Source organism: Cricetulus griseus, chromosome 10 (assembly GCF_003668045.3).
Source record: "Cricetulus griseus strain 17A/GY chromosome 10, alternate assembly CriGri-PICRH-1.0, whole genome shotgun sequence".
In the NCBI taxonomy this organism is placed as follows: Eukaryota; Metazoa; Chordata; class Mammalia; order Rodentia; family Cricetidae; genus Cricetulus; species Cricetulus griseus.
Genome location: NC_048603.1, coordinates 12,291,047 through 12,309,596, shown reverse-complemented (window position 1 = coordinate 12,309,596; position 18,550 = coordinate 12,291,047). Strand labels below are relative to the sequence as shown.

The 18,550-nt window shown below is 44.9% G+C and overlaps 1 protein-coding gene across 1 annotated transcript in view; it reads right to left on the bottom strand.

Annotated features, from left to right (window-relative positions):
- Dpys (dihydropyrimidinase) overlaps positions 1 to 18,550 on the bottom strand; it is a 72,358-nt gene that overhangs the window by 52,554 nt on the left and 1,254 nt on the right. The window contains exons 2-4 of the mRNA XM_035449661.1: positions 6,474 to 6,632; positions 2,085 to 2,264; positions 171 to 360 (exon numbers count right to left, since the gene is read on the bottom strand). Of these exons, the coding sequence (XP_035305552.1) occupies positions 171 to 360; positions 2,085 to 2,264; positions 6,474 to 6,632 (529 nt within the window). The remainder of the gene's footprint in view (positions 1 to 170; positions 361 to 2,084; positions 2,265 to 6,473; positions 6,633 to 18,550) is intronic.

The following is an 18,550-nucleotide window of genomic DNA, read 5'->3' as shown; positions in this document are numbered from 1 at the left end:
AAAGATTATGACTAGTTTGAGGTCCTGAGCATATGGAAGGAAGAAGTAACGGGAAGAAGCAGACGGGTGGACAGAAAGGATGGCACAGAGGCCAGGGTAAGATGAAGGCACCACTTCCTCATGTGCTAAGCAGAAGCAGCTTGGGTGTCCCAGGGTCCCACTGAAGTCACCTTCTCTCCTTGCGTCGGCTACCACCTTCGCTGCGGATTTGCTCATCACGTGCACCACGTATAGAGGGCAGTTCACCACGCTGGCTATGGTGATGGCCCTCAAGGTGGCCTCTGCCTCCACTGCCTCCGGACGGCACAGCTCGTGCCCCTCGGGGCCTGTTATCCCCAATGCCAGCATCTTCTTTGCTCCCTAAAAAGACAGCAAGAATGTAAAAAAAAAAAAAAAAAGAAGAAAAAGAAAAGTAGCAGGAAGGATTACTAATGACCAATGTTATTGTTTTTTGATAATTAAATGTTTGGATAGACTTTTAAGTCAGCCATAGGTGTGTAGGGGCAGCGCACACAGGTGCCGACAGTATACTTTACGAGTACCCCACCCCACCCCATGCATCCTTTTACCGTTAGCTGCTTTTGACTGGAAAAGGTGGGGGAAGGGGAGGGGCTGAGGAGAATGGTCCAGTTGCTAAAGAGCTTGCTGTGCAACCATGAGAAACCTGAGTTCAACCCGCAGAACCCACGTGAAGAAGCCAACCGTGGTGGCGGGCGCAATTGTAATATCGGGGAGGCAACGGTGGAACCATGGGACCCAGTGCCAGCCAGGCTGGCCTAATGAGTGAGTTTCAAGTCGGTGGGAGATCCTGTCTCTACGTCCTTTGGTCTCCACAGTCTGTCTGTCTCCCTGTCTATCCCACCCCTGAAAAAGATGAGAAAGTTTGTCCTCACATTCTGTAAGAAGCACTGCCAAACACTGTCGGTGCTTGAGACTCGATGTATTAATTCAGGCAAACAAAACAGAACCTTGCTGAAGTGAGTCATCGTGATATAGTTTTATTTAGTTTTATTTAGTTTTATTTTTCTACCGCATTGTAGTCTCTACTGCTCCCAACTCAATACACTAATAATATTAGGTCCATTATTTTCAAATCTTCCTTCCTTCCTTCCTTCCTTCCTCCCCCCCTTCCTCAAAAAGGGCTGCCAGTCAAGTTTCAGAAGAATGACACCACTTGCTCATGTCACACAGTGAAGAAGTCACATCGTCAAAATTTAAACTCTGGTCCTTTTGAGTCTATGGCTCACACTTCTTCTCATTTCCCCACTGCCTCCTGGCTACTGAGCTGCAATCTTACTTACTTTAATGGGAGCTAAGCCTGGGGAAAGAAAAGAAATCAGCTAATAGAAAGGGTGTAGAGACAGCTCTTTAAATCTTGCAGATGGCATACCCTTTGGGCATTAGTAATGGAGCTAACATTGAGAAAGAAACATCTCTGGGTTCCCGGGAGCACATTTTAATACCCAGTCTCTGGGACGTGTACGGCTTTAAAATGCCATCTGCTCCCTCATCAGGACCACGCTGATGTCCACACATTAGCATTCGGTACCAGCAGCCCAAGCCTCTGAAAACAAACCAGTGCCAAGGAACATAAAGGAAATGTTCTGCGGAGTCTGGAGAGATGGCTCGGCAGTGAAGGGCACTGGCTGCTCTTCCGGAGGACTCGGGTTGGGTTCCCAGCACCCACACGGCAGCTCACAACTGTAACTGTCTGTAACTCCAGCTCCAGGCGATGCAACTTCTCCTGACCTCTACAGGCACCGCATGCACAGGGCACACGTAAACTCATGCAGGCACGCATACATGTAAGTAATAAATAAGTAAGGCTCAAAGAAAATAACATCACATTTTAAAAACTGAATATAGGTAGCTGGTTGAAAAGGAGAATACTTCGCTCAACCATGTAGACCCACCGAACAAAATCAAAAGCAGTGACCAAGAAAACCAAATCAGGTGTGTACGCAACACAGATAACTTAGTTTCTGCCCTTCCGTGTGCAGAGTCTACCTTCTTAGGATCCAGTGTCCTTGCTTTAAGTCACAGCTGCTTTCCTGTCTATACAAGGGTTGGGAAGGGATGCTCACCTCTGCGATCAGGTCTCCGTTTTCGGCGTGCACCTGAGCAACGGCTCCAATCTCCTTGCACTGAGAGAAAGCTGAGTACATCTGCTCGTCATGCACCATGTATAGATCTTTGTAGGCCATAAACATCTTGAAAGAGTTAACTCCTTTATCTTGGGCAAGGGTTTTCATTTCTTCTTTTACCTGGGGAGGGGAGATTGACAGATACAACAGCACACCCCTCATTAATTTAAACAATAGTTTCAGCATCCCCTCGAAGATTATATTCAGAAAAGAAATGAGCAGCAGAAGGGTGACAGCTTCCCTCAGAAACACGAAGCTAAACCCACTAACTTTCTCCCAGGTCACGCCCCATTTCACCTGGTAAACTGCTGCCGTGGCAGCCTTAAATCATGGGGAGTTAACAGCGTCCCCCAAAGTACTTCATTACCGTTCTTGAATATAAAATTCTCTGCGTCTGTCTTCCAATTAGAGGGGGTTATTCCAGAAAAAGAGGATGAAACCACATGGCTACAACTGTGGATCTAGACGGAACCAAAGCTTATGTGTGCTGAGAGCTCCGGCTCAAATTTAAAAGCTATAGGCTGTGTTCTCCGAGGGAAGTAGTGGGTAGGCCCAGGTTTGCCTGAGGAAGCACAAACTGAGCGTTATCCTGCAGTTCCCAGGCATAACCAGGGTGGGGGGAGAGGTCACTTCTGGCAAGATTCCGGAGCAGTCATAACTTGGGTGATCTTCAGAGTTATCAAATATCAGAGGCAAACCGAGATCAAAACACCCAGTAAGAGACCTTGAAAGGCCAAATTCAAGCGTCAAAATGGATTAAGACTTTCAAAGGAAAGTTGTCTGAACATTCTATAGGTTGACACACACACACACACACACACAAATGTATGTACACACGTGTGCACACATGCACACACATACACGCTTGTACACACACACACATACATGCATACGCATACAACCACACACGCACACACTCACCAAAGTACAGCACGCAATAGCAGGAGTGCTGCTCACAGCTGATAAAATCTCTTCCAACTTGATGGAGGGGGTGGGGTACCAAGCCTTGGCACAGAGGGGAAGCTCAGAGAGGAGGAAGTGACGAGACAGCTGTCCACAGCCAGGACGAGAAACCTCACAGAAAGTTAGATCTTCCAGTGCCTCAGTACTGGACTTCCTGCCTTCAGACTTCAAGAAGTAAATTCTATTAAACCACCAGCCTATGTTATGCTGTTACGGCAGCAAGACACACACACACACACACACACACACACACACACACACACACACACACACACACACACATTCCTGCATCCACAGGTTGACGGCTAGTGAGATCTTCTTCCTCTATAGGTCTAGTTCTTAGAACATTAGCTGCCTAATGCGTGAAGAGACGCCTGTCCAGGTACACCCAGGAGTGTCTGGCTCCAGCCATCTAGTTTTTAATATATGAACATTTTTGCTAAAAGTTAAGAGTCTAGCAAGAGCCTTTCTTTGGGACGATATTCAATATTTAAAAACTGCTCTTTAAATTACCCAGATAACTACATATATCCATAACGTAACAGAAAAAGAGAACACTCCCCCCACCCCCAGAGAGAAACCTTATTAATCGACGTGGAAAATGTCAACTCATGGAGTAAGTACACAGACAAAGAAGGTTAACTTTCTACTCATTAAAAAGCACTAAGATGCCCTGCAGCTTCCCCTCTGTGCCAAGGCTCTGTGCCCACCCCCTCCATCAAGTTGGAAGAGATTTTATCAGCTGTGAGCAGCACTCCTGCTATTGCGTGCTGTACTTTGGTGAGTGTGTGCGTGTGTGTTTGTATGCGTATGCATGTATGTGTGTGGTGGTGGTGCACACCTTTAATCCTAGCACTTGGGAGGCAGAGGCAGGTGGATCTATGTGAGCTCCAGGCCAGCTTTGTCTATATAGTGAGTTCCAGGACAGTCAGGGCTATGTGAAGAGACACTGTCTCAAAGAAACAAAAAGCAAACGATAAAAAAAAAGCACCAAACTGGACATGCTGGCACACTCTGTAATCTTGCCTTTCAGAGATGCAGGCTGAAGGACAAGTTCAAGGCCAGCCTGTGACTACATAGCCAGCCCCTCTCCATGTTAAACATAGCAATGTAGATACTCTTGCCCACGATTACAGGTTGACTTTCCTGACTCAGACAGATAGACACGATTGTTCAGCCATCATCAGGGAAGCTTCCTCCTGCAGCAAATGGGAACAGATACAGAGATCCACAGCCAGGCATTACACAGAGAGTGAGAGATATTGACCTTGGAACACACAGCCCTAAATGGGAAGGTTCCATCAAATCCCTTCCCTCAGGGCTTAGAGAACCCAGCAGAAGAAGAGGTGTAAGGAGTGTAGGAGCCAGGGGGAATGGGGACACCAAGAAAACGAGCCCTCCAAATCAACAAAGCTCATATGAGCTCGCAAAGACTGAGGCAGCATGCCCAGAGCCTGTGTGAATCTGCACCAGGTCCTCTGTGTATATGTTCTGGATTCCAGGTTAGTTTTTTTATGGGATATCTGAGTGTGCAAATGAGAGGATCTCTGATTCCTCTGCCTTCTCTTGGGCTCTTTTCCTTGTTTTGGTTTGTTTTGTCCAATTTCATTTTTCATCTCTTAGAAGCCTGTTCTTTTCTAATGAAAGACAGAAAGGGAATGGATCAGATGGGAGGGAGGGAGGGAGGGAGGGGAGGAGGGAGGGAGGGAGGGAGGGAGGGAGGGAGGGAGGAACTAGGAGGAGTAGAGGGATGGGAAAACATAATCAGGATATATTATGTGAGGAAAAAAAACATTTTCAATAAAAAGGGGAAAAAAGACTTCAAAGAATCTTCATAAAAGGGAAAAACAGTTTAGCAAATTGCCTTGTGTGTTCCCTAATCCTTATGTTAAAGTCCTAAAAGCCCTTATTTAGAAGCAGTATCACCACAGGTGTGGTTAGCTACAATGATGTCATCAATGTGCGCTCCAATCCCCCATGATTGGAGGCCTTGAAAAAAGAAGAACAGGAAATGCAGGCTTGTATACGGAGCTGGAAGCAGAAGTCAGGATAATCCTTCTTCAAGGCCAGGGTCACAGAAGATTACCACAGAGAGCTAGAAGCTTCTTGAAAAGCATGGGCTGGAGCCTTTTGCACTTAGGACAAACCAGTCACCAGATACCTTAGCCGTTGAACCCTCAAGATTGGGAGACAATAAGTTTCTGTTGTTCCAGGCTACACTGAACACTTGGTCATAGGAACACAACAGATCCTGTATTTGGGGGATCCCTCCACTTGTTAAAGCATGGAAAGGACTGGTGAAAGCTGCCACCACCTTTGCCCTTGCTCTTTCATGAAATAAGAAAGGGAGAAAAGGGGACGGAAGAAAGGAAGGAAGAGATGAAAGAAAGAAAGGGTTTGCCTGTAAAAGTATAATAAATAGATCCAACTCATCGATTAGAACATTGTTTGGGGAGAGAAATCAGCTTGGGTGGTGGACTATGACCCTTGAAATGATGTTTGCTGGGTCCAAGCTGGGTTACTCGTTACAGAGCAAACACTTATTTTATATTCACCCGGTGTCCGAAACAAGTTTTGAAAGGGAGGCGGGTGTATGAGCTACTAAAATAGTATCGCCGTGATTCATGCCCTGCCCCTAAAATTTCTAAATGAAGTCTAATATGAAGAATGACTTAGGGTTTAAATCTTCCAAGGTGCCCTGGGGCACGCACACACACTCATACACATTTTCAGTAGAAAATCAACATATTTTAATGGCTCTCAAAGTCATCTTTTCTATCTGAATCTTACCATTTTCATGTCCTAAATAATTACCAGACCTGGAAGGGTGTTTTGAGGTCTATTGTAAATGGTTCTCAAGTGCCAATGACAGAATCGTGTTGGGAGAGAGTCTAAGTCACCCCTGGACACAGCTGGGAAAGAGACTTGGGAAGGATCCCAGCTTGCTCTCTCCTGTAGGAATGGAGGCCTCCAATTAGAAGGGATTGTACGCTTAGAATTTCTCTGATGTTTTTCTCAGATACTAAAATTTTCTAAGAGTGAGAATAAGAGGGATAGGTGCTTCGGCTGTTAGAGAAAACACCAACAATTCCTGGATTAAACACCGGATGACCCTACTGTGAACAGCAGGTCAGATTTTCATTGTGTGCTTTACATGAGGTTTTTACATTTCAATGTTTTGACTGTAATCTGTCACAGGACTCAGAATTCAACAGATTCAGAAGAAAGCACAATGACAGTCCCCAGTCCCCAGCCGCCCCCAAGCAGGGACATCACTAGGGTCTGCCATTTGCCATTGCCAGCTTCTGGCTCTCATTCAGAGCAAAGGACTGGGGGACTTAACTAAACAGAAGCCTGTTCCCTCACCTTGTCACTCCACCACGTCACTGCCACGTGCAGGCTATAGTCACAGCAGACTTTGGGGTCCGCCCAGCTGCGCCAGGTCTCAAAGGCCTCGATGAGGGAGCTGCCTTTCTTCGGAATGGCGAAGTCGATGATCATGGTGGTACCGCCAGCCAAAGCAGCCTGGAATTACAAGAGTGTTCTGGCCAATGAGTTGTCCATCCCTGGATAGGTCACCTGTCCCCCTCTGTGAAAACTGTACATCTACAAGCCCTGGAACAATCCGATGAGTCCAGGAAATGCCAAAGATACTGCTTTTAACACACTTGAGGGGCACGAATAGATTCCCCAAAAACTAAAATTCAAAGTCTCACAATGCCTGGAACTGCTTCTGAAAAAGAAAACGCGCTGTAAAGAAAAGCTGAAATGGGTAGGTATGATGGCTCACGCCCGCAGTCCCAATCCTGGGGTGGCTGAAGCAGAAGGGCTGCTGTGAGTGAGTGTCAGCCTGGGCTACAGAGTGAGAGCCTTTATCAAAAAAGAACTAAGCAGAAACCCTTAGGTGGGGAAGAGTAGAAACGACCTAAGCAATTAAAAACTAAGTGGGTGGTGGTGGCGGCTCACGCCTTTAATCTCAGCACCCAGGAGGCAGAGGCAGGTGGATCTCTGTGAGTTCAAGACCAGCCTGGTCTACAGAGCAAGTTCCAGGACAGCCTCCAAAGCTAAACAGAGAAACCCTGTCTCGAAAAACCACCACCACCAACAAAGTTACCTGCTATTGTAAAAGCCCATTTCCTCGCGTTCTATTTTAGGGAATTACATCTCTGGCATCCCTGTGATACACTCAGAGAACCCTGGAAAACTTACAGAGCTGAAGCCTCTGCACCCCTAAATTGCCAGGGATACTTTCATCTTTCTTTGATTTACATCTGTGGGCACCACCTGCGCTGGTTTTAGCTCAGAGCCTTTTCATCTCTAACTGACTGTTTTAGCAGGCTGCACGTTCGTCTTTCTCTAGTTCTGCCCTAAACATCCACCTATAGTCTCTCAGTGCAGAGGGCATTTCCAACCCACGGATGAGCCACTTGGCTCAAAAGGTTAAGGACAGCGGGGAGGAACAAAGCCGCCATTAGATAAGGGCAATACTCTCTGGTTTTGATAGCAGGGTAGAGGGAGAGCAGGGGGAATACCTTGTGTTTTCAATAGCACAGAAGAGCAAGCAACGTTAACAACTGCACTTCCTGTTTCATGCTAACTAGAAGAGAAGATTTGGCATGTTCTCACCACAAAGAGATGCTAAATGTTCACGGCAATGGATATGCTAATTGCCCTGTTTTGATCACTACACGATGTTTACACAGGTGGCACTAGGCACTCCGTAACTACACGGTTACTCTGTGCCAACTGAAAACTGTAGAAAGTTAATGCCTCTTGTTGCCTCTGGAATGAAGTTTGCTCTTCATCAACTTGGTCCCTGCCTCCCACCTCAACCCTCGGCAGACCTGGTGGCACATTACGCTACATTACAGGTAATTTAAAAACTATTACAAAAAACAAATGCCTCCGACTCATTATTTAAATAGATTTCATTTAAACAGAAGTCGCAAGGTGGTTAATGTATTTTTAATTGCTGTTCTCAAACAATGTAGGTGAAGAAACAAACATAATCAGAATGGTGGCCCAATAGTTTAGAGCAGGGACCCTGGGGGTTCCCTGGCTCTACAGTACAACACAAAGACTCTAGCTGGCTCTCCTAAGCAGTTTCTTCTGTATCCTCTGAGCCTTCATCCTAGAAGAGAGAGCAATGCCTGTATCTAAACCCTCAACAGTGGGGGATTCGACCAGGACAAGGCGTGTAAAGTGCGCATTCACACAGTCGCCTCTGAGAAATACTCTATAATCTGTCAGGAGCCTTGAAGCATTTGTTTATAGTTAGGAATCTCTCCTCTCTCTCTCTCTCTCTCTCTCTCTCTCTCTCTCTCTCTCTCTCTCTCTCTCAGTTTTTTGAGACAGGGCTTCTCTGTGTAGCTTTGGAGCCTATCCTAGCACTCGCTCTGGAGACCAGGCTGGCCTCGAACTCACAGAGATCCGCCTGCCTCTGCCTCCTGAGTGCTGGGATTAAAGGCATGCGCCCCCAATGCCCGGCTCTCTACTATCTCTTACATGCATCACCTCTCACTTCCTGAGATGTGGTCTGTGGTAATCTAAGAGAGACAGAGGTTTTCTGACCTCAGTCCTGCCCCTTTCCCACAATACACCCCAGGTGCAGTCAACCCTTGCTCACAGAGCCTGGAGGATCAACTCTGTTCTTGCCCTCTCTCTTGCCTTATGTAATATTTTTATTCTTCCTTAAGTCCTCGGGCACATTTCCACCTCTTTCTACTTTTAACCGTCTTACTTTTTTTTTTACATAAGATTCTACACTTTGTTACCACCTTTAAATAACATTGTCCTTATTCATGCAGAAAATACATATTTGCATTTCCTAAGAAACTCCTATTGGTACAATGACAAGACTTGGCAAAAAAAAAACATTCAGGTTTTGTATTTTTATTTGAATAGAGATTAATCTTGTCACCTTCTTCCTTTTTCAAGTGCCTTTCCAATACAATAAGTGTCCCTCAGGGATGGGGTGCATTTTTCTAGTAGAAAATGGTTAATTAAAGTGTTGGGGAAAAAACTTTTCTAAGTCTACAGACACAGAAAAACCCACCCCATGTGGGATGTGCAGAAATTAGATACAGTGGTCCCTCAGAACTGGGCAATTAGTGCCAACACTCCTAGTGGATTAAAGAGAGTACATGCTCAGTTCCTTTACATACAATGGCATAATCATGACACATACTGCAGGCACATCCTCCTGGGTATACACCTGGATTATTCCCATTATCGGATACAGTGCAAATGTTTTGTAAATAATTGTTTTACTGTATTGTCTCAGCACACAATCACCATGAATCCATTAACATTTATTGTCAGGGTGTACAGCCTAGGTTACGGGGTGTGAGAAGGTATAATAATGCCGTAGACACTTTGGGGTTTCTTAGAAAGTTAAACACAGCAAGCGTGACCCAGCAAATCAGTGTAGAGACAAGGTCAGTGAAAACATGTCTCCCCCAAGACTTGTACACAAGGAGTCAAGTCCGTACTTGCTACTATTGTCAACAGTAGAAACTCCCCAAATACCCATTGGTTGATGAATAGATAAATGATGGGCCAGTAGTTGGCTTTAAAAGGGGATGAAATAGTGACTCCCGAGCAACACAGATGAACTCTAAAAAACACGATGCCAACAGAAAGGAGCCAGTCAGGAAAGAGCACACATTGCACAATTTGTGGAAAATGTTCCAGAGGGAGAAGTCGGTGGGGACAGAAAGTAGAGTGGAGGTTGATTGTGGCTGAAGGAGATGGATGGCAGGAGGGTGGTCCTAAGATACAATTGGGCAGGTGGAGGGACAGAGGTGACAAGAATGCTCCAAAACAGACTGGTGATGTCTGTTTCCACGATTCTGTCAAATGTCCAGAAACTATGGAACCACACAGTTAAATGGCCGAGTTGCATTGTGTCTGCACTGTTCCCTAATAAGAAATGTTATAAAAAAGGATGCCACCGCACACAGCCGTTGCATGGAATAGAGGAAGCCTGGAAAGGCCACACAAAGAGCCGTGAATTCTCTCTTCTTCCCTCAGGGTGTGGATAGTCTAGAGTGTCCCGCGCCCGCTCTGTATTTCTCGCCAGCAAGAAATCATACGCAGGACACTCGGATCCTTCTGCAGGAAAGCTTTAATGCATCTTGAGAGGAGAGCATAAGCTTACCAGAGCGGAGACCCTGAGCCAAGAATCCCGTCCCCTAATAAAGGCTGGCAACCGCCGCCTCGGACGTGTCACCCCATGATTGGCTGCAGCTCATCCGGCCATATGACGCCACGGAATAGGCAGAGATCAAGGAATGGAAAATTACCCAGCGCCTGCGCAATAATCTTGTTTACATTTGGTGCCTGCCGGATGCAGGCGCCATCTTGTAATGGAGAATGCAGGGACGGCTCCCTACACTAGAGCAGTGGTTCTCAACCTTCCCAACACTGTGACCCTCACGGTGAGACCTCCAGCCATAAAATTATTTACATTGCTACTTCATAACTGTAATTTTGCTACTGTTATGGACTATAATGTAAATATTTTTGGAGACCCAGGGTTGCCAAAGGGGCTGCAACTCACAGGTTGAGAACTGCTGGTCTAGAAGAAGAGACAGAAACACAAGTAAGTAATTATAACACGATATACTGGAATGACAGATAGCAAGTCTGCCTCTTAAAGGGGCCACGTCTGCACCTGAAACCACACCCAAAGGGTGTGGCCACTACTACAAGTTCACTGGCAAGGCAAGATGCCACTACAGACAGGGACACTCAGAACATAAGTACTGGCAGGGCAGAGGAGGAGCACCACCGGTTTAAGATGGAGCACCCTCCATCTTGTGGGGGGCTGGGTACCTGTCCACTCAGTGATAATTACAATCATGATGCTGACCAGCCATGGGCAGGAGAAAGAAAGGGAAGCCATCTGGAGAAAGAAACTACATCTCAAGAAGGGGAAGCAGATACTAGAGAGGCTCTGGGGGAGGCAAGTGGGACCCAAGAACAGAAGCCAAGGCAACATTCTACAAAACACATCAAGTGGATGAGAACAGCAGCCCCGGCCAAGACAAAGGTCTTCCGTGGGGATTTCTGGGTGCTGTGAGGATAGGTCAGTTCATGCTTCCTCTAGTCAAATGTTATTTTCAATGTCCGCTAAATCTTCTACTAAAAGCCCAACTGACTTAAGAGAGAGCATTTTTCACTTATATGACACAGAGGCGTATAGACAGGTTTATGATCTATACATTGTAGGCAGAGCTGTGGGTGACAGACTTAGAAGACAGACGGTCCAGCACGCTTGGAAAACTAAAGCAGATCTCAAATTCCAGAGCTAATACCCTCTCTTCTAACTAGAAGGAAGAAAGAGAAGAGAGGAAAAATCTCTTTTATTTCTTCTCCATTCTGTTTCTCCCCCTGTCTTTTCCTCCTTCTCCTGCCTCCTTCCCCCCAGACTGGGAATGGCTTGGGGGACTCTAGTGACGAGAAGAGGGCCACTTGCTGTAACAGCTCATTTCTTTTGTCTTTACTCCTGATTGACAGCTCTTTTCTTGTCAGTTAGCCAAGCAAAATGCCTTAACATTTTTCTAATCTTGGCTCATAAATCTGTTCTCCTGGCTCCTGATTTCTTTGACTGGTTGTCCTTGAAAGCGTTCCAATTTGTCTAAACCCCTGTTTGGGGGACAAAAAATACCTACCATGTCTCTAGTGTACATACAGTAGAACTTACCTATAGCCAAACTATCCCACAGTGGGCCACAATGGCACATAACACAAGTTCTTATTGAAGACTATATTAGGTGGTAAACCACTTCGGGGATGTCCCCAAAGCATATTCTACTTTATGGTATCACCCATTTTCCATGTCTAAGCTCACCCTAAAGAGTGTGACTCTGGTGCACTAAAATCTACCACGTGGCCCAAATACAACAAAAAGAAACCTCACAATCAAGTTGGGCCTTAGGGAGAAAAGCTCTGGGCTGAACTGGGTAGCTTTCTTACCGTCACGAAGATGTAGGAAAACAGATATTACCACTTCAACTTAAGTCCCAATCCCGTAAGTGCATCTAGGGTTTTGAAGGTATCCTTTGCATGCTTGCCTCCTTAACCCACAAGTTTGAAATGTTGAGGACATTATTTATGCCTTTTGCATTAGGCACCTAAGTGTCTCGCTTGAGACTTATCATTTCTTTCCCCTAGATTTTTAATCCAGTCCCTCCCAGGCCACCCTGGTAAATTCCAGGGGTCCTCCTTCCATCTCCCGTATTGTCACCTTCCATTCTCTCTTAGCCTAACTAGAAGGGAAAAAAAGAGACATAAGAGGGGAAAGGAACGAGGAAAGAAAAGAGTAATCTGTGGGCTGTGAGCAGCTTGAATTCTTCCCCCTAGAGTGTCGAGAGACAATGGACACTCAACTGGAAGATAGGGGGGTCCCCTGATGTACACGTGCCCCTCAGACTGGGCCTTCCAGTCTTTCCTTGACTTCACTCTGTTCTTAAGATGAAAAAGGAACAGCTGTTACACAGCCCCAGAGGTCCTGGTGAGTCTCACATCTTAGCTGTTTCCCCGGGTTTCTACTGGCATCTCCTCGCAATATATTTATGCCTCCCTGCCAGTGCCGTCCTTGCTTCTCCGAGGCTCAGTCCCTTCCACCTCCGAGAGAAACATCATTCATTTTCTTCCCCTCCTGACTCCTTCCCCACCTTACCTACTGATTGATTCTTAGCCTTGGTCTAGAGTCTAGAGTCCTCCGGGGAACTGGGCCCCCACCCTTGAGATTTATTGATGTTGCTTCATTTTTGCATGCCCTGTGCCCATTACGGTGCTTGAGCTCATAAATGCACTCTAAAGTGTCGAAGGGAGAAGGAAGGGAGGGGCCAGGCAGCTCAGACCTTTAGAGATGGAAGAACGATGCTTGCTTGACTCTTCCGTTCACAGACTGGGAAACCTATGCATGTTGCAAGTTAGCAGGAAATTCCATTTCCCAAATAATGGCTGTCCCCAGCCCTAGATCTTCCTGTGTGAATGTGAAATGTAGACTCTGGGTGCATCTGAAGGCTGGATGCTCAGTGTTGTACAAAGTTTCCCAGATCAATGAGCACCTGGGCTCTAAGGAAGCCACCATACTGTCTGTTTTCCCCTCCCTATCTTGGTTGTCTCCTAGTACTTCAAGGTGAGAGACCCCATTGCTGAAGACACCAAACACTGGGGATACAAAACTTGGAGGAACCACACTGAAACTGACCTGGAAACCTCTTCCTTAAAGACTTTCTCTTATAGTATCAGAAGGTTCTATGAAAGCCGCCAAGAGAGAGGAAGAACTGGTAGACCCACCAGGTGCAAACAAATGGACCTCCACAATGAGAATGGCTGCATGAGCAAGACTGGGTAATAATGGTACTTTTGTCTTGGGGGTAACCAACTGCTGTTTAATTGGACTTAAGTCCTGGTCAACAGGAAGGGATTCATGCTTAGTACTGTAAACCAACCCCACTACCTATTCATGGCTGGAGAAATCATAGACCAAGAGAAAAGCTTACTACTGCCATTTTCCTAAACCAATATAATTTCTAAATATAATTTAAAGAAATTGTTAATATTAGTTAGCAGTTAGCTATCCGAAATATGCCACTGTAGCATAAAAAGTTTTGTGAGCCAAAGACATTTAAGGATAGGTATTTTTTGTACTCTCACCTCTGCCATCAAGCGGAGCCACCCCAAAGAACCCAATTATTATAAATACCCACTCCAAGAGTTTGCATCCAGGCCATCATCACTGTGGTCCAGAAGCCTAAATAGACACCATGGCAAGCTGTCCTTTCCCTCATTTGTTTCCTTACAGTCCATTTATCTTTTCTTAAAACTCTTTTGTTTTCCCATACATGCCCCCCCCAACAACTACCCTTATTAGGAAGTCATTTACATTTTCATCACTGCCTCTTTGCCCTCTCCTTCTCTTCAGATGGTATATAAGTCTATGTTCTAAGCAATTGCTGGGGAGCTCCACGAACCCCCACCTACATGTATACATTTTCTTAAAGCAAAAGACGAAACTACCTTTTGCCATTCTAATTCTCGTGTTCCCAATTACAAGCCAAGATGGTAAAGGAGGTCTTCCTGACAGAACCATGGAAACCTTGGTTTGCTGAGCATTGAGCAAATGAGGAAGAAAGCCTGGAAGCTAAAAAAAAAAAAAAAAAAAAAAAAAAAAAAAAAAAAAAAGAGTGCTTGAGTTTGAACAGCAAAAGGAGGCCAGATTCCTCACACACAGTAACGCCCCCCCCCCCCAAATAGGACAAAGAGCTGTTGAACATCAGAGTTCCAAATCCATCATCGAGATCTTATGTCTCCTCCTTTTGCGTAGTCCAAAAACTAACTTTATGATCATTTAATAGACATTTTATTAAAAAAGCACAAAATTATAAATGCTCAGAGCAGGGAAAACCAAACTCTAACACAATACAAATATTCAAAGCTTAGCCTGTCTAGTAATTAAAGAAATGAGGTCATTTTAAAAACTAGGAAATTTTTTTTTGCCATTACATTGGCAATTAGTTTTCTGTTTGAAGCCAATATGTGCCAATGGCCAGGATGTGGAGTGAGGGCTATAAAAAAGCACAAACTATGAATATTCTGAGTGTATCAAATTCCTTTAAGATGTGTCTAACTGTCTAACATTTATTTGTCCTGGCAAAGCGTTCTGGGAATGACTTTCAAGGCAACTAGCAAGCAAAAGAACAATGCTTGGCCTATCTGATTAGCTGTTATATACTAGCAAACAACAACAACAATGAAACCCCTAGAAATCACTATGGACCCTCCATGGAGAAGACAGTGTAACCATTAATAGCTGGAGAAACAAAGAAAACCCTGGAAGGTGGGGACATTTGGTTTGCAATGCTCTGGCCTTGGGGTGCTTCTGGGGCTTCCAAGCTGTGACATCTGCAGATTGGTAGAAACACACCTTGATAGTCAGGAAATACAGAGGCTAAGCAGAAAAAATGGACCAAGTCTGACCAAGAATGATGGGCCACAAGGTTGTATACACCTGTGACATTTAAGGACAGAGGGGAGCATTTAATGAACACTGCTAACTCCATGTAGTCCATAGAATAAACACATGCTTGTATGTCTCCCTATAAAGCAAAGTCTGAACAGATGGTAGAAAAATCTTAAGACTGAAGGTCACCTAAATACTATCTGTCTTTATTCTATTGCACATTTTTATTTTAAGTGCAGTTTATTATACTAATACATATTGAGTGTCTATAAAATCTCCAGCAACTTACTAAGAGCTGGATGATGAGTATACATTGCTTTAAAAAAAGACTTTTTAACCGTTTTTGTTAATTGAATTATTTATCCAGCAAATGCTGACAACCCCAAGGCAGGAAGTGATGTTCCAGAGGTCACTGGGTCAGCCACCCAGCCCTTTAGCAAAGTCGAGTTCTGGCAACTGATAGAAAAGGGGATTTCAAGGTTTCTTCTACAAGGTGAGGAAACTCTATAAATACAACTGCAAAAGTGCTTAATCACACCCCTTGGAAGTGATAGTCCTGGCATTTCACCAAGACATTCTGAAGCAAAGCAGAACTTTTTGTCCTTTAAAAAAAGAAGGGAGAAAAGAAAAAGAAAACAACAGAAGAAAAATTTTAAAAAGAGAGAAAAGGCATGCTGGAATGTTTTCCTCAGGAGACTGGGTCCAGTTGCTTAGTCTATTTGCTTTGGAATGCATATCCAACCACCCAACCTGAGCCTTTGTCTCAACATAAATACATATATTTGAACACTTGCAGAATGTCGTTAGCAGCCAAGATATAATTCCTTCAGGTTTATCGAATTCACAACATCTACTGAATTAAAAAAAAAAAAAACCCACATTATTCTTCTCCATGGCTACTGGGTTCTTGGACGATCACTCTACATCTAGTGCCCAGCGACCACACAATGAACGAGGACGCCCTTGGAGCAGAACGGCTTTTCCATTAGTTACATCAGCCAGAAAGCTCTTACCTGTAATTAAGTAAATCCATTACAGGCTTTAAACCAATGGCTGACATGAATTAGAGTTACAAAGCACAGAACCTTTAGTTGGCCTGTATTTCATTCTTTAAATCGGGGGCCCGTCACAGTCAAGTGATCAGTAAAAAAAGAATACCGCAAACAGCATCCTTGCTATTCGTCAAATATTATAACTGATCATCCTTGTGCCTGCAGAAAGCAAGCAGCTTTGCTCTAACCTTTGGTTCTATCTCCTGAAAGCATCATATATCATATTTACTTTATGACTTCCTGTGCATAAGGCACTTACTCCTTTCTATGTCCTGGAAGATGGTGTGCCTATCAATTCGGGTGCCCTCCGAATGAATATGTATTCATCAGAATAGGTATTCATGTTGATACCTTGAACTCCCTCCAGCACCGGGGAGGTGAAGAACAGGGCAACTGTAGCTCTTCAGGATGACTCTGCTTTATTTCTGAGGACTGCAGCTCACATTAACACATCTGCGCACAACTCTCTCATCCAGCATTGGCCACTCTGATAGATCAGAACATTGGAGGCTTCCCCCCGAAGCACAGAGCCCAAAGGGGCAGAGTCCTAGAGGTGAGCGTCAAGCTAGGCTGAATTTTGAAAAGCCATGAACTTGGACATTTCTGAGGTTGTGCGGCCTTAGGCAGCTCACTTGTCTCAGTTCTTTTTTCAGCTGTTAAAAATGGAGGCACCTGTGATTGTAAAGGATAACGCATAATTTAGCCCAGTTGATATACAGCGCCATCTTCGTGGGATAAATGGCAGTTAACAGCACTAAAGCGGTGTTTCTCCAGGCACTGAAATACGGAACACATTCAGACTCTGCAAAATGTCTTTGTCCCTAACTTCACAAACCAAGGGCTCATCTACACCACCTTGAGAGCGGTTGTGGAGACTAGGAGGGGAAACAAAAGGACCTCATGGCATCTCCTCTGAGAACTCCAGCCTGCGCCCAAGTGCTTGTGTGAATATGGTCCTTCCTCACCTGTTCCCTCATGGAGCCCCGTTTCTTTCTGGGCCTTTCTCAACTGTTACCTGGAATCCATCAACCATTTTTAAGGTCAGCATGGGCAATTCAGACCCTTTGTGAGTACCCTTTGGCATTAGTAGACTTCCTGTGTTTACAAAACCTTTGTCCTTGCTCTCTCTCTGCTCATATCAATGCCTGCTTAGAACTGGGTTCCTTGAGAAGTATGTTTTGTTTAACATTTGATAGTCTTTAAAGGTAGAAATATCTGGAGTCAGCTGGTGGGTAAGTTGCTTCATATCTGGCAGCATTCCATCACATGCAGCAAGGAGACACCTTCTCAGGGAGGAACTATGAATCTCTCTTTGCTATAAAAATTCCAGAATGGCCAGGCGTTGGTGGCACACGCCTTTAATCCCAGCAATTAAGAGGCAGAGGCAGGTGAATCTCTGTGAGTTTGAGGCCAGCCTGGACTACAGAGCGAGTGCCAGGTAGGCTCCAAAATTACACAGAGAAACCCTGTCTCAAAAAAACAAAACAAAACAAAACAAACAAACAAAAAAGAATCTACAGTATCAAGAAGCACAGGGAAAGCTAGGCGGTGGTGGCTCACACCTCCCAGCACTCGAGAGGCAGAGGCAGGTGGATCTCTGTGAGTTCGAGACCAGCGTGGTCTACAGAGGACAGGCTCCAAAGCTACACAGAGAAACCCTGTCTCAAAAAACCAACCACCACAACAACAAAAAACCCATAAGGGAATAGATCAAATCAAGGGTGGGTGTTGAGAAGGGGCTTGGAGATATTTTTCTTCTTTCTACTTATCTGTTACTATTCTAGTTATCTATAATCATGAATTGTTCCAATAGCTGACAGATTCATTCCAAATATAAGAATGAGTCCATGACATTTTGTAAAATGAGAAAAAGAGAGTCATAATAGGGTACTCTAATTTTGAAAGGAGACAACAGCTTGTCCTGCAAAACAAGATATTTATTATCGTGTTGATAGACATTGATAATAAGTAACTAAGAAGAAGCAGTCCAAATGGTGCATTAGGCAGACTGGCCCGGACCCCTCTCTCTGTGTCAAATATGTCTACCTTTCTCCTTTCTGGCAACTGTTCTGGGTAGTCTTGGAGCACGGGGGAGGTTGGATGGGGGTAAAGGGGTCAGAAACCAGGTTAGGAAATTAAATAAAAAAAAAAAAAAAAAAAAAAAAAAAAAAAGCTTTCAGGCTGCTCCGAGAGCCTGTTGGTCTGTCCCGGGCTTCTGTGGCTGACACTTTCACACACAGCCCTGAGAGGACTCCAGTGAAGAACGGTGGCTTTGAGGAAACCGGTGTGTCTTCCCTTTGGAAGAAGCCACTTCTCTCAAGGTAGCTGAGAAGCAAGATTTAAAAACGGTGTGGGCGAGCGCTGAAGATGCAATTTTCAATTCTTGCAAATTTACCTTGCTAGGCCCATGTTGG